Source organism: Canis lupus, chromosome 8 (assembly GCF_048164855.1).
Source record: "Canis lupus baileyi chromosome 8, mCanLup2.hap1, whole genome shotgun sequence".
NCBI classification, from domain to species: domain Eukaryota; kingdom Metazoa; phylum Chordata; class Mammalia; order Carnivora; family Canidae; genus Canis; species Canis lupus.
The window spans coordinates 65,922,822-65,937,159 of NC_132845.1; the positions used below are offsets into that span (position 1 = coordinate 65,922,822).

Here is a 14,338-nt window from a genome sequence, read left to right on the forward strand (position 1 = left end):
ATTGAGCATAGTGTCCCCAAGTTCAGTCCAGGCCGTAGCACATGTCAGAGTCCCCTTCCTGGTCTGGCTGACATCCCACTGTGCACAGATGACCTTTGGTTTATCCATTTGTTCACTAATGGACTGCTGTCAGCGCTGTTGCTGGGAGCAGGGATGGACAGACTACCGTTTGAGTTCCTCCTATTGGTTCTTTAGGGAATCTCCGAGGAGGTGGGATTGCTGGGTCTTGTGTATCTGCTGTGTTTAACTTTTTGAGGAACCACGAGCTATTTTCCTGCAGAGCTACCCCATGTGACATCCTCCCAGCAGGGCACAAGGTGCATGTTCTCCACATGCTCAAGGACACGTACCTTCTGGTTTTTGATTCTTCTAGCCATCCTAGTAGGTGTGAGGCAGTATCTCACTGTGGTTTGGGTTCGCGTTTCCGAGATGATGGATCAGCTTAGAGCAGAGTGTTGACACATTTGAGGGAATGATTTGGTCCCAGGGGTTACAGCAGCTCCTTCTGGGGAGAGGGATGTTGAGGTGCAGGGCAGCAGGTCTGTGCTGTTTTTATATACTCTGAGTGTTTTTGACCCAAAACATGCATTGCTATCATTGTAATCATGTTTTGTAAGTAAAATGTTTAATCTTTATAAAATACATGTCAAAACCAGAGTGTAGCTGATGGAGCGACAGTGTCCTGCCTGGACGGTTTGCAATGTGGAGCCAGACTGGAGGCTCTTCTGCCACCAGTTAGAAGCATGATGGTCCTGGGAATGTGAATTTTCCCCTCTAACCCTTAGGTGTCTTTTTGTGCCTCAAGTCACAGAAAAGTCCGGTTTAACTACTGGGCACATGTGAAGAAAAACACAGAAAAATGTTAAACTTTTTACAGAGACACATCAACTAGCCAACCACAAAATACCGGTCAGGTTTCAGTGGGCTGGGCCGCGGCTCTGTTCTTAGAATCTGCCCTCTGGTCGAGCCTTTGTGCATCCACCCTGTGCGCTCTAGGTCCCGTTCCTGCCAGGAACAGCTCCTCCCTCGGGCCAGGAAGGCAGCAGTGTGATGCCTGAGGGCGTGAACTCTTGCTCCCTGCTTCTGGCTTTGCATGTACAAGTTTTGTCTGATACTGGCCAAAATAGCCAGAGTTTAAGGCTACGCAGCTGAACGCAATCTTGACCTTCATGTGTGTGCGACACACACCAGGGCCTGCAGCCATGGCCATTGTGTCCAGGTCACATTTGGCTATACCTGACCTGAACTGGACACATGGACACTGGTCCCTGACGCATGTGGGAGGTGACTGCCCTGCTGGCCACAGGGAAGGCAGGGAAAGTGCTGTTCACAGATGCTAAACCCTGCAAATCTCTTTTTAGCTTCTCTTGTATGCGGCCAGATTCAGTCTTCTCCCACAGAACTCAGTAATGACCCACTTGGGAATTGGCAGGAACGTTCCAGGCAGTGCCAAGTCTCCCATCTCAATGCAGGATTTCTCCCCCTTGGTCCTGTGAGAAGACAGGCCCATCTTGTCAGTCTGCATGGTGCTCTCTCCATTGAAACTGCTTTGTTTTCAAGAAATCTGTTTCTTAGGACAGCTATACTTGTTAGGAGGTCTTAAATTTTATTTTTTGATATTAAAACCTGACCGCCCCTAGGACTCGGCTTCCAGTGGTCTCAGTTTTGCCTCTGCAGAAACCAGATGCTTAATCAATTATCGTCAGTTCGGAACTTTTATGTTTTAATATCACATTACAAGATCAGTCTTTTATAATCTAAATCTAAGTCATTGGGACTTTGCTGAACTAAACCGTGCTAAATGCATGCAGCAAAATGCCACGTAGCTACTGAAAAGCCATAGAAAGATCTGTTGACGTGTAAAGGTGTTGTCGATGTCGCCCCATCCTTAGTTTATGGAAATATTCATAGAGCATCCACTCTTTGCCAGCCCTGCATCAGGTTCCAGGAACACGGCGGTGGGCGGCAGCTGCGGCCGCTGATTCCCCCTCATGCTCCTCACAAATAAGTGTGCACACAGTAATCCTGCCATGTCATGATGGAGCCTGTCTCTTCTGATGACCAATAGCCACCTTCTCTTGTCTGCGTTTTTAGGGGATTTCTCAAGCTGCCAGATATGTTTACCAGCGCCTCGTCAACGATGGGATTTTGAGCCAAGCATTCAGCATCGCTCCCGTGAGATTTTAATTTTTCTTTAATTGTTGTCGTCCACGGTTTGCTTTTTTTAAAAAATTTGTAACCCTGCCATGTTCTGCTTCTGTCCTGTAGGAGTATCAGCTCGTGGTGGTGGGGCACAGCCTGGGGGCGGGCGCCGCAGCCGTGTTGGCCATCATGCTCCGGAACTCATACCCGCAGGTCCGGTGTTATGCCTTCTCCCCACCCAGGGGGCTACTGAGGTACTTGCTCTGCGTCAAGCCTGGGCCATGGTGCTCCACACTGGGCTTTTCTTTGTGATTTCATTCTGCTTTCTCTTCCTTGGCACCAGTTTGTTTCAGGCCCTGTTCAGTTGAAGACTGAATATCAGCCTTTCATAGGTCTATGTGAGCGGAGCTCTGCTGCCTAAATGAGACAGCACTAAGGGTTTGTTTTTTAAATGGAGATGCACCTGACCTGTAGCATTGCTTTCGTATCAGGAGCGCAGCGGTAATGACTTGGTATTTGTATATGTTGTGAAATGATAACATGACAGGAAGTCATGTTAACACTTACCACGTTAACATAGTTACAGAATTTTTTTGCTTGTGGTAAGAACCTGTAAGATTTGTTCTCTCAGCGGCTTTCCGACACGCAGTGCAGTATCATTAACTTGAGTCCCCGTGCTGCGTACTCTACGCCCGTCAGTCTCCATGACTTATTTATGACTGGGAGTTTGTACCCTTTGGCTCCCCTCACCTACTCCACAAACCCATGTGTTCTAGATCTTTGAGCTTGGTTTTTAGTTTGGGGTTTTTTTTAGATTTACATGAACGGGAGATCATACAGTATTTGTAAAGATAAATGAGTCTGCCTCGCTTATCTCACATAGCATAATGCCTTCGGGTCCATTCATGTTGTTGCAAATGGCAGGATTTCCTTTTACTCTATTCTGTTTTCATTCTGTTTTCTGGCCACTGTGTATGCATATGCACGCACACTGTTTTGTCCATTCATGTGCTGATGGACACTCATGTTGTGGTTTCCATGTCTTGGCTCTTGCAAATAATGCTTCAGTGCACCTGGGATGTGGACATCTCTTTGAGTTAGTATTTTCTTTTTTTTGGATACATACCCAAAAATGCAATTGTTAGATGATAACGGTAGCTTTTTCAGTTCTCTGAGGAACTGCCATAGTGTTTTCCACAGCAACTATGCCAGTTTACATTCCCACCATTAATGCACATGGGTTCCCTGCTCTCCATCTCTTCACCAACACCTGGGGTTTCTTGGTTTGGGGGGGGCTTTTTTTTTTTTGTAAGATTTATTTATTTGTTTATTCATGAGAGACAGGGAGAGAGAGAGAGGCAGAGACACAGGCAGAGGAAGAAGCAGGCTCCATGCAGAGAGCCTGATGTGGGACTCAATCCCGGGTCTCCAGGATCATACCCTGTGCTGAAGGCGGCGCTAAACTGCTGAGCCACCCAGGCTGCCCTGTTTGGGGGCTTTGTTTTTGTTTTTGATACTAGCCATTCTGATAGATGTGAGGTGGGATCTCATTGTGTTTTTTTGTTGTTGTTTTTTTTTAATTTTTATTTATTTATGATAGTCACAGAGAGAGAGAGAGAGGCAGAGACACAGGCAGAGGGAGAAGCAGGCTCCATGCACCGGGAGCCTGATGTGGGATTCGATCCCGGGTCTCCAGGATCGTGCCCCAGGCCAAAGGCAGGCGCCAAACCGCTGCGCCACCCAGGGATCCCTCATTGTGGTTTTGATTTGCATTTCCTGATAAGTAGTGATGCTGAGCACCTTTCTGTGTAACTGTGGGTCATATGCATGTCTCTTTTTGGGAATCTCTATTAATATCCTCTGCCCATTTTTTTTAATCTTACTGTCTTTTTTGCTGTTGGGTTGTGTGAATTCTTAATATATTTTGGGTATCAACCCTTTTCAGAGATGAGATTTGCCCATGTTTTCTCCCATTCCTTAGGTTGCCTGTTCATTTTGTTGGAGGTTCCCTTTGCTGTGCAGAAGCTTTTCCGTTGGATGCAGTCCTTTTTTATTTTGGCTTTTTTTGCCTTTGCTTTTAGTGTCAGATCAAAAAAAATTATCACCAGGACACATGTCAAGTAGTTTATTGCCTGTTTTCTTCGAGTTGTTTTATGGTTTTAGGTCTTTTTTTTTTTTTTTTTTAATTGAAAGATATTTTATTGGCTTTTAAAAGACAAATGCAAATGAGAATATCTTACTCAGAAAATTAATTTTCAAAAGTGTCTTAAATGAAATAAATATAATATCTAATACAATCTCTTCCTGTAAGAATCTCTAAGATGGCAATGCTATAAAAACCAAGCTTCTCAACTGAGAATCCCTAGAACTGGCATGTCCCTTAAAAAGAAAATAAAAAAATTTTCTTTTCTTTTTTTTTTTTTTTAATTTTCTTATAAAGGACATGTGGAATACTCATTTTTTAAAAATCTGTCCTAAAACAAGCTATCTTTAACACTCAAATTTTCTCTATATATTAAGTTCACTTAATTTTAAATTAATGAAAAGATATCCAGACAGTTTCTAAGAAAACAACGCAGAAAGTAATTTATGCATGGTTATTTACAGAAAGAGTCTGCTAAAGAATAATGTAAATATCATGTTCAAAAATCTGACAAAGCTTTTCTATAATCGGTTTTAGGTCTTATATTCAAGTCTTTAATCCATTATGAGTTAATTGTGTGTGTGTGTGTGTGTGTGTGTGTGTGTGTGTGTGTGAGAGAGATGTGAGATGGGGTCCAGTTTCATTCTTTTGCAAGTGGCTTCAGTTTTCCCATCACCGTTAATTGAAGACACTGTTCTTTCCCCATCAGTATATTTTTGGCTCTTTTGTTGTAAAGTACCTCTGGGATCTGTATCTGTTTTGTGCCAGTACCATACGGTTGTGATTACTGTGGCTTTGTAACAGTCTGAACTCAAGGAACATGAGGCCTCCAGCCTGGTTCTTCCTTCTCAAGATGGCTTTGGCTGCTTAGGGTTTTTTTGTGGTTCCACATAAATTTTAGGATCAATTGATCTGTTTCTTGAAAAATGCCATTGGAATTTTGATAGGGATTGCACTGACTCTAGGTTTCTCTGGGTAGTGTGGACATTTTAACAGTATTGATTCTTCCAGTCCAGGAGCACAGAACATCTTTCTATTTGTGTCTTCAGTTTCTTTCATCAGTGTCTTACTACTTGTGGGGTACACGTCTCCACCTCCTTGGTTGAATTTCTCACTTCATATTTTTTTTTTCACTACAATTGTAGGTGGGATTGCTTTATTTTTCTGATAGTTCATTATTACTTTATAAAAAAGAACAGATTTCTGTACATAGGCATACCTTGTTTTGTACTTTGCAGATACTGTTTTTTAAATTTTTTTTTAATAAATTAAAGATTTTGGCAACCTTGCCTTAAAAGCAAGTCTATTGGAGCCATTTTTCCAACAGCATTTGCTCATTTTTTTTGTCTGTGTCACATTTAATAGTTCTTGCAATATTTCAGATTTTTTTCATGATTTTATATTTTGTTAAGCTGATCTGCAATCAATGATGACTTCCTGAAAACCCCCAACAGTGGTTGGCATTTTTTAGCAATAAAATATTTTTTAAAGTACGTACATTGGTTTTTTAGACATGTTATTGCATGCTTAATGGACTGCAGTGTAGTGTAAACATACCTTACATGCACTGGGAAAACAAACAGTTCATTTTACAGTATTGCAATATTTGCTTTACTTCAGCAGTCTCTAACTGAACCTGCAAGACTCTCAAGTTATGTCTGTATTGATTCTGTATCCTACAACTTTACTGGATTTGTTTACTGATTATTTTTTAAGTGTGAAAAGTACATTTTTCTTTTCTTAACATACTTAATCCTATATAATCTTTTGCCCTGATTATAAAAGAAATTTGTGCTACAATTAAAAAAGAAGGGCGCCTAGGTGACTCCGTCGGTTAAGCATCTGACTTCGGCTCAGGTCATGATCCTAGGATCCTGGGATCAAGCCCTGCATTGGGCTCTCTCCTCAGCCTTGAGTCGGCTTCTCCCTCTGCTCCCCTTCCCCCCTACTTCCTGTTTGTGCTCAAATAAATAAATAAAATCTTTTTAAAAAATTAAGAATAAGATGGAAAAAAGGGAGGAAAAAAATTCATATCCATCATAGAAATTTCAGAAAATATAAAAAAGTGGAAAGATCAAAGATCTACCCAGAACTCACCATTATAACTATTTAGGTTTGTTTACTTCCATCTCTGTGTGTGTATTTTACAAATTAACATGATATTCTATATACACTATATACTTATATTGTTTGAGAACATGTTTTTTATAGAACTCATTAGTATTCTATCATCTGGTTATACCATTTTTATCCTACCACTGTGGGATATTTACATTCATTTTTTCTATTATTACAAGTAATTGTCACATATATAAATATTGATGTACCTTTTAAATTTTTAGTTCTTTTTTTAAGATTTTTCTTTTATTTTTTTTTATTTTATTATTTGAGAGAGAGTGCAAGAGCACAAGGAGCAGAGAGAGAGGGAAAAACAGACTCCTCACTGAGCAGGGAGCCCAACGTGGGGCTCAATCCCAGGGCCCCAGGAGCATGACCAGAGCCCAAGTAGATGCTTCACCGACTGAGCCATCCGGGTGCCCCAAGTTCTTTTTAGATTAAAATATATATACTTGTACATATAAAAAGACACGAGTAATTTTTTAAAATAACAATTTGTAAGTTGTGAAACATTAACATAAAACATTTTTGAGGGACACCTGGGTGGCTCATCTGGTGAGCATCTGCCTTTGGCACAGCATGATCCTGGGATCTGGGATCAAGTCCCACATCAAGCTCCTTGTGGGGAGCTTGCTTCTTCCTCTGCCTGTGCCTCTGCCTCTCATTATGTCTCTCATAAATAAATAAAATCTTAAAAAAAAACCAAAAACATATTTTTGAGAACAATAAGTAAATGTCCATACAGGTTGTATGCATTTTGCTGTGGTTGCCTGGGGTTGGAGGTGGGACTGATTGCCAAGGGATACAGGGAGCTTTTGGGGGTGATGGAAATGCTCTTTATCTTAATGGTGGTGGTAGTTAAACAGCTACATGGATTTGTCAGAACTGGTTGTACACATATGGCAGGTGGTTTTGCTGTCTACTTCAGGAAAGTGAGCTGTGTGAAAATACTTTTGCTTGAAAAGTAGCTTTACCACCTATAGACACATAATAGTTTGGATTTGTATGGTTTTGAAATTTAATTTTTTTGAAATGTATTATTTTTAAGATTTTATTTGACAGAGAGCGCACAAGCAGGGGGAGGGGCAGAGGTGGAGGGAGAAGCAGGCTCCCCACTGATCAGGAGCTCCATCCCAGGATTTTGAGATCATGACCTGAACCCAAGGCAGGTGTTTTACCGACTGAGCCACTGAGGTGCCCTTATTTTTTTGAAATTTATCCAATTAGAATTGTACTTAATTTACCCTGTGACTTCTCTTTTTTGTTCCACATTATGTTTGCTGCCTGTAAGATGTGATCCTGTCAGTTCTGGTTCTGTTTCGTCCTATATCCATCACAAAGGTTTGTTTTGCTGGTGATGGTCATTGGTTGTTTGGACCCTCTCTGGGTGTAGACCGAGGGTGGGGGGGTGTTACTGGATCACGGAGTGTGCGTGTGCGCATGCCCCGCCTCTGCATGTGAATGCCCCTTGCTCTACAAAGGGGCTCTGCCACTGTCCTTTGGCCTGCAGCGGATGGGAGGTCACCTCATTCCACATTCTCACCAACCGTTAATCTCAGATTTAAAACTTTCCCAGTCCAATGGGCACATAGTGATGTTTCATCGTGATTTAACTTACATATCCATGATTGCTAACCAAGTTGGTTCTCTTTTCAGGTCTTTATTGGCTGTTGAGTTTCCACTTTTGTGATGTTCTTTTTGGCCATTTTTCCGTCGGGTCGGTTCTTCCTCTCATTGATTTGTAAACACATATATTCTGTAATCTGTTTTTTGTGGCTGCAAGTTATCTGTCATGAATATGCTCTCTCCTGGTCCTTGGTGTGCTTTTTTCCTTGAGTCCTGTCTTCAGGTCATCACTTCTTAATCGTAACACTAATTTGTCTATCTTCCCGTTTATGATTTTTGTATCGTAAGGATCTGGACCTTGTGTCCTCTACTCTTTTAGTCTGGCCTTTCAGCTTTCTGTCAGTCTCTTTGTTTCACTGAGTTTCTGTTTGTGGTGTGAGGCAGGGAACCAGTTTTATTTCCTCTGCACATGGCACATTATCATAACCCCTACCCTACTGCTGACATCAAGTGTGGGCATCCACTAGTGCAAATCCTTTTACTTTTGAAAAAGCATCTTGGCTATCCTTGGCCCTTGACATCTCCATGTCAGCTTCAGAATCAGTTTGGTAAATTCCGTGAACTAAAAGCTTAGAATTTTTATTTCAACTGCCTCTATTTTGTAGGTAACGGACATTGAGCTTTCCTACCTTTGAACATGAAATCACATTTCAAACTTCAGGGAGTCTTTAGTGTCTTTCAGTTGAGTTTTATGATTTTCTACATCTTTTGTTGTCATAGATCAGTCTTCTGAGAAATTTGCCAAGATTTTGTATCCAACAGCCTCATTAAATCTGTTTATTAGTTAGAATTCATTTTCGGATGCCTTTTTTTTTACTCTATAAACTAATTTCATGAATGACAGTTTTATCATCCTTTTGCCTTTGGGGTTTGATAGGATCACCATTATCGGTCCCCTCCACGCACCCCCGGGTATACAAGGATCTTTTTGTCACTATGGTTTTGCCTTTTTTGATGCCATATAAATGGAATCCTACAATGTGCAGGATTGTGTTGCATTTCTTCTACTCAGTAAGATGCATCCAGGTTATGTGGACATTTGCTTTATTCTGAGTGTATGATCTTCAGTGTATCTCACTTCGAAGTTGTAGATTCTCCAGTCTGTGAAGGTTTACAGAGTGCCTCTGCTGTGTTCTCACACTCTTTCAGGGCCTCCCAACAGATGGGTGGCACCTCCCTCCACTTGATCTTGTTGGGTATCTCCAACCTCTTGCTCCTACCTCTGTATCTTTACTTTTAGTGCTACAATCTAGATAGTTCTTCAGATCTATTTACTTGGTCACTGGTTCTCTCTTCACTGCTTCTAATGATCTGTTAAATGGAATTGGAATTTTCATACAAAAATTAAAAATCAAAATTAAGTAGTATAAGCCACCATTTAATCAGCTTCCATAATTTGTTAACATAACCAATCTTCACGTACACACCCTACTTCCCACACATCCCTGTGGCTAGAGTACCTTGAAACAAATCTGAGACCTACCATTTCATCTGTAAATACCCTGGGGGTCCTTAAAGCAGAGAGCACTTGGAGAAAATTTGATTCCAGTAATTGGTCATGTTCTCCCAATTATCTCCTAAATGTTTTACAGTTGATTTTTTTAAATTCCAAACAAGGATATAGTGGATTTGCCTTGTAACTACTTTTTTGTTATTGTTTTTAAATCAGATTTAATAGCCTATGTACAGGGAATCCACACAGACATGGAAATAATGTAATTCTCCTTTAACATACAGATATTTCAGTTCCGGGGCCCCTGGGTGCTCAGTCGGTTAAGCATCTGCCTTTGGGTTGGGTCATGATCCCAGAATTCCAAGATGGAGTCCTGCATGGGCTCTGTGCCCAATGGGGAATCATCTCCCTCTGCCCGACTCACTCGTGCGCTCTTGCTCTTTCAAATAAATCTTAAAAAAAAAAAAAAAGACATTTCAGTTCCCTCTGTATCTGAAACTACATTACTTGTTCTGGAGAATCCACATTCTGGATTTCTCTTGTATACTCACTATGCTGCTTCCCATGTTCCTCTGCACTACTGGCTGTACGTCCTAGAAAATGGTAATCATAATACATGGTAGCCGTGGCGTGCTCTGACAAACTTATATAAGAGCTGCAGTGAATAGCCTTTTGCATCTCTTTACCATTTTGCCAAAGCGTCTTTGTTAGATTCCTCCAAGTGGGGTTCCTGGGTCAAAGGATACAAGCATAGGCTTGATTTTGATCTGGTTGATGGATGTTGTGGCTTTACTAGAATCTGGAAATGTGTTGCTCTGGTTGGAGTCTCTCCATTTTATTTCTCTTCCCCTTTAAAGAGTAGAGAACAGTTTTATTCTCTGAAACTTAGCTCACTGACCTTGGCAGAGTGACCTGATTTCTCTTTGTGGAGTTCTTTATGGGCAGTATAATCCTCAGACCTCACTAATTTTTATTTTTCTGAAATTTCAGCAAATCCCTTTATGAATACTCTAAGAATTTCATCGTGTCACTTGTCCTAGGCAAGGATGTCATTCCCAGGTGAGTCCACTGGATGCTTCATCTGGGTTTGGGGTGGCTGAAAGGCCAAGTTCTGAGCCTCAATCTGGTCTTTTGCTAAACAGGTTAAGTGTGACTAACCTGGAAGATTTGAAGAAGAGAATCTTGCGAGTGATTGCTCACTGTAACAAGCCCAAGGTAACTTGGGGTGCCTGTGAGAGGATCTAAGGAGTCTGCGGCTGTATGTGCCAAGGAGAGGATATTTCTAAATTCAGAGCCTCTTAGACCACAGCATTTGATGCTGTTGCCTGAAGCTCTACCTTCTGTACAGATCTTTGGCATCCTATAACGATGCTGAAGAAAGCAAACGGCTCAGTCATGAGATGTCACAGTCAGAATACTGACTAGAACCATCCCTGTCCTAGTTAGGTGATTTACCTTCTCATGCTTTCTTAGCCCTGTCTTGTGACCAGCAGTATTTGGATGCTTTTGGTCTCAAAGCTTAGAAAAAAAGGCTCCCAGAGTTTAAGAAGCACTAGCAAATTTATACAGTGGATTATTCTAGTCACTAGAAATGGTGACATAAGTTTATGTTTACCAATAAAGATATCTATGATGTGTTGAAGTTTTAAAAAGGGCAGATTTAAAAAATTCTTAGCGATGTGATCCAAGGCAGGGGATATAGAGAAGTTTTTAACCTGTTTTCTAGCATTTCTTTGATGCTACTCAGAAATTTTAATTTAAAATAACTTTCTCCTTACCCACTACCCCCCCAATCCAGAGTTTTAAAAATTAATAAATCTCTTTAAGGAAAAGTCAAGCTGGTTGGCAGAACTACCTGAAAAGAATGAAAAATGATAATGATTTTTCCTCAAAATCTGCAGGATTTGGTTTTCACATATTACTTCAAGTCTGATATGGCTTCACTGGCCAAGAGACACAGGAGGTCGGGCCACTGACCTCCACACTCCTAAGACCCAGGATTTATTTATTTTTTAATTAATTAATTAATTATGATAGAGAGAGAGAGAGGCAGAGACACAGGCAGAGGGAGAAGCAGGCTCCATGCACCGGGAGCCCGACGTGGGATTCGATCCCGGGTCTCCAGGATCACGCCCCGGGCCAAAGGCAGGCGCCAAACCGCTGCGCCACCCAGGGATCCCCAAAACCCAGGATTTAAAGAGACCACTGGTCTGAGCTCTGAGGATCACGGTCCCTAAGCACAGGTTTCTGGGTCCAGGGTCTGTGTTGACAGTGCCAGCCGCACAGTGTAACGAGCGTACTGCCTTCTTGGGTCTCTCCTTCAGTACAAGATCCTGCTGCACGGGTGTTGGTATGAGCTGTTCGGAGGAAGCCCTGATAACTCTCCCACGGAGCTGGATGGGGGCACCCAGGGGGACCTGACACAGCCGCTTCTGGGGGAGCAGAGCCTGCTAACACATGGGTCCCCGACATACAGCTTCTCCAGCGACTCCCCCTTGGAGTCCCCCACCAAGTACCCACCCCTCTACCCTCCCGGCAGGATCATCCACCTGGAGGAAGAAGGCACTTCGGGGAGGTGAGTGTGGGCAGTGTGGGCAGAGGCCACTAAGCAGGTGGAAGACGAGGCACACGGTGGCGCCCTAAAGGGAGGCTTAGCCAGGTCACCTCTTGTCCTTCTCAGGTTTTGCCGTGCTGCTGCTCAGTACTGTGCGAGGTGGTCCCATGAATCACAGTTCAGCAAAATACTCATCGGCCCAAAGATGTTAACAGACCACATGCCTGACGTCCTGATGAAGGCCTTGGACAGCGTGGTAGCCGACAGGGCTGCATTTGTTCTCTGTCCAGCCGGAGGCAGCTCGAACGTGGATGTGGTGTAACTGGGGCTAATGCCACCTGCTCCGGGATGACTCACTTTTGTTCTTACATGGACAAAATCAGAGTGATTCCATGATGCCAGTACCTTGGATGTCCATTGGTAGGAATCTGGTGGGTACTAAATTCGATGGTTTTCTAAATCACTGAATAACTTGGGAAGTGACTTTGATCCAAGTATTAGCAGGATCAGTTATCAGGAGAGAGGACTGAGATGATGGGACTCAATCTGAAGCTTCAGGGCAACTCCCTTGGTGATCTGAGAACTGTCCCAGGAAAGGGTGGGAACCCAAGGCCAGGTTTAAGACCCGGATGGATCTGTAGATTCCCACCCCTTAGGCCACCTTTTTGCTGACAGGTTCTTACCATTGTTTAGAGGAGACCTGCATGCAGATCTGCAGTTTATTTTGCAAACTGGATTTTCCTGGCTGCACCAACTCAGTACTCCATTGTCAGGGCACAGATGGGTTTCTCCTGGGTGGCCTGAAGGGCTGGCTCCGAGGCTGGGCTAGGAATGGGACCACTGCCCCCAAGCACTCCAGTCTCAATTTCAAGCTGTTTCATTTTCACAAAATATTCTGGCTTTTGGAGATCAGCCAGTGGACTCGGAGTGAATAAAGCACTTACACGTGTCATTACTGTGATGTATTTATCTATTGGATATTTCCAGGAAGGTTTTACCAGCAATCCTGTTGTAAAAGTTTTGTCCATTGTGAACAAAAATGAAGCCTTAGGCTTTTTTGGAGCTTTGGCCTAAAGGTTGAAGATCACACAGGCATCTGATTTAACCCCACCAAAGTGCTAGAAAATGACAGTAAACAGATCTCTTTAAAAAGCATAAACCCACACGGATGGGGAAAGAAGAGAAGGAACAATTGGTTGACTAGAGATAAAATCCTAAGTGGAGGAGGAAAAACCAGAACTACCCTGGTTTAGGATTCTGATCCCCTCTCCCCTGTGCACAGCAGGGAACCAGTGAAAGTGAGGCTGCTTATTTGAAAGCTGGGAGTTTGGCCCTTGGGTTTGTTCTGGGGGGGAAGAGCCCTAGACAGCAGTGCAGTGGGGGGCGGGGGGAACAACACACTCCTCAGCTTCTTCTACTTAGGTGTCTTAACTGCCACAGGTTTTGTGTCTAAACACAATTCCTGTACGTTCCTAGTGGCAGAAAGCTAAGAGATTTTGGACACCTGTTGCTACCACCTATGGTGCCTGGTTTCCAGTCTGCCCCCTTCCCTTTATTTTTTTAATTTTTTTAAAGATTTTATTTTTATGTATTCATGAGAGACACAGAGAGAGGCAGAGACGCAGAGGGAGAAGTAGGCTCCATGCAAGGAGCCTGATGTGGGACTCAATCCCAGGACTCCAAGATCATGCCCTGAGCCGAAGGCTCAACCGCTGAGCCACCCAGGCATCCCTTCCCTTTAAGATTTATTTTAGATTGAGTGAGCATGGGGAGGAGGTAGGAGGGGAGAAAGAATTTCAGAGCACACTGAGTGTAGGGAGCCCATTGCAGGGGTCAATTCTCAGACCCTGAGAGATCATGACCTGAGCCAAAACTGAATCAGACGTTCAACCAGTTGTACCTCCAGGTGCCCCCCCAGTCTGCTTTCATAGCCTCACAACTTCTAAGCATGGGCCCGGGTCTACCGGGCACAGAAAAACAAGGGACCAGGAGTAGCAATCCCAGCTACAGCGTGGGAACAGAGAAAGCATTGCAACCACAAAACAGGTCCCGAGGCTGGAACACGACGGAGGATAACCCCTGAAGGTGAAAAGCATGAGCACTGGACTCCAGGGCAGCTGGGCAACAGCGCCCCAGCCGACAGAACCCACAAGCAAAAAGGCTCAGAGAAGCCCAGGCTGTGCAAGACGGGAAGAAATCTCACAGAGCTTATCAACATAAGTTCACTCCACACAACAGAAATGGCCAAGGAAGACCCGAGGGAGCGGCCTTCAAAACGGAAAGGAAACCATTTCCACTCCAG

At 43.1% G+C, this 14,338-nt stretch overlaps 1 protein-coding gene across 2 annotated transcripts in view; it reads left to right on the forward strand.

Annotated features, from left to right (window-relative positions):
- The window catches only part of DAGLB (diacylglycerol lipase beta), a 30,517-nt gene extending 17,529 nt beyond the window's left edge, over positions 1-12,988 (forward strand). For both annotated transcript variants that reach the window (XM_072836952.1, XM_072836953.1), the window contains 6 exons: positions 2,095-2,175; positions 2,269-2,396; positions 10,473-10,541; positions 10,625-10,697; positions 11,807-12,057; positions 12,163-12,988. In XM_072836952.1, the coding sequence (XP_072693053.1) occupies positions 2,095-2,175; positions 2,269-2,396; positions 10,473-10,541; positions 10,625-10,697; positions 11,807-12,057; positions 12,163-12,358 (798 nt within the window). In that variant the 3' untranslated portion in view covers positions 12,359-12,988. The remainder of the gene's footprint in view (positions 1-2,094; positions 2,176-2,268; positions 2,397-10,472; positions 10,542-10,624; positions 10,698-11,806; positions 12,058-12,162) is intronic.
- The last annotated feature ends 1,350 nt before the right edge of the window (positions 12,989-14,338 follow it).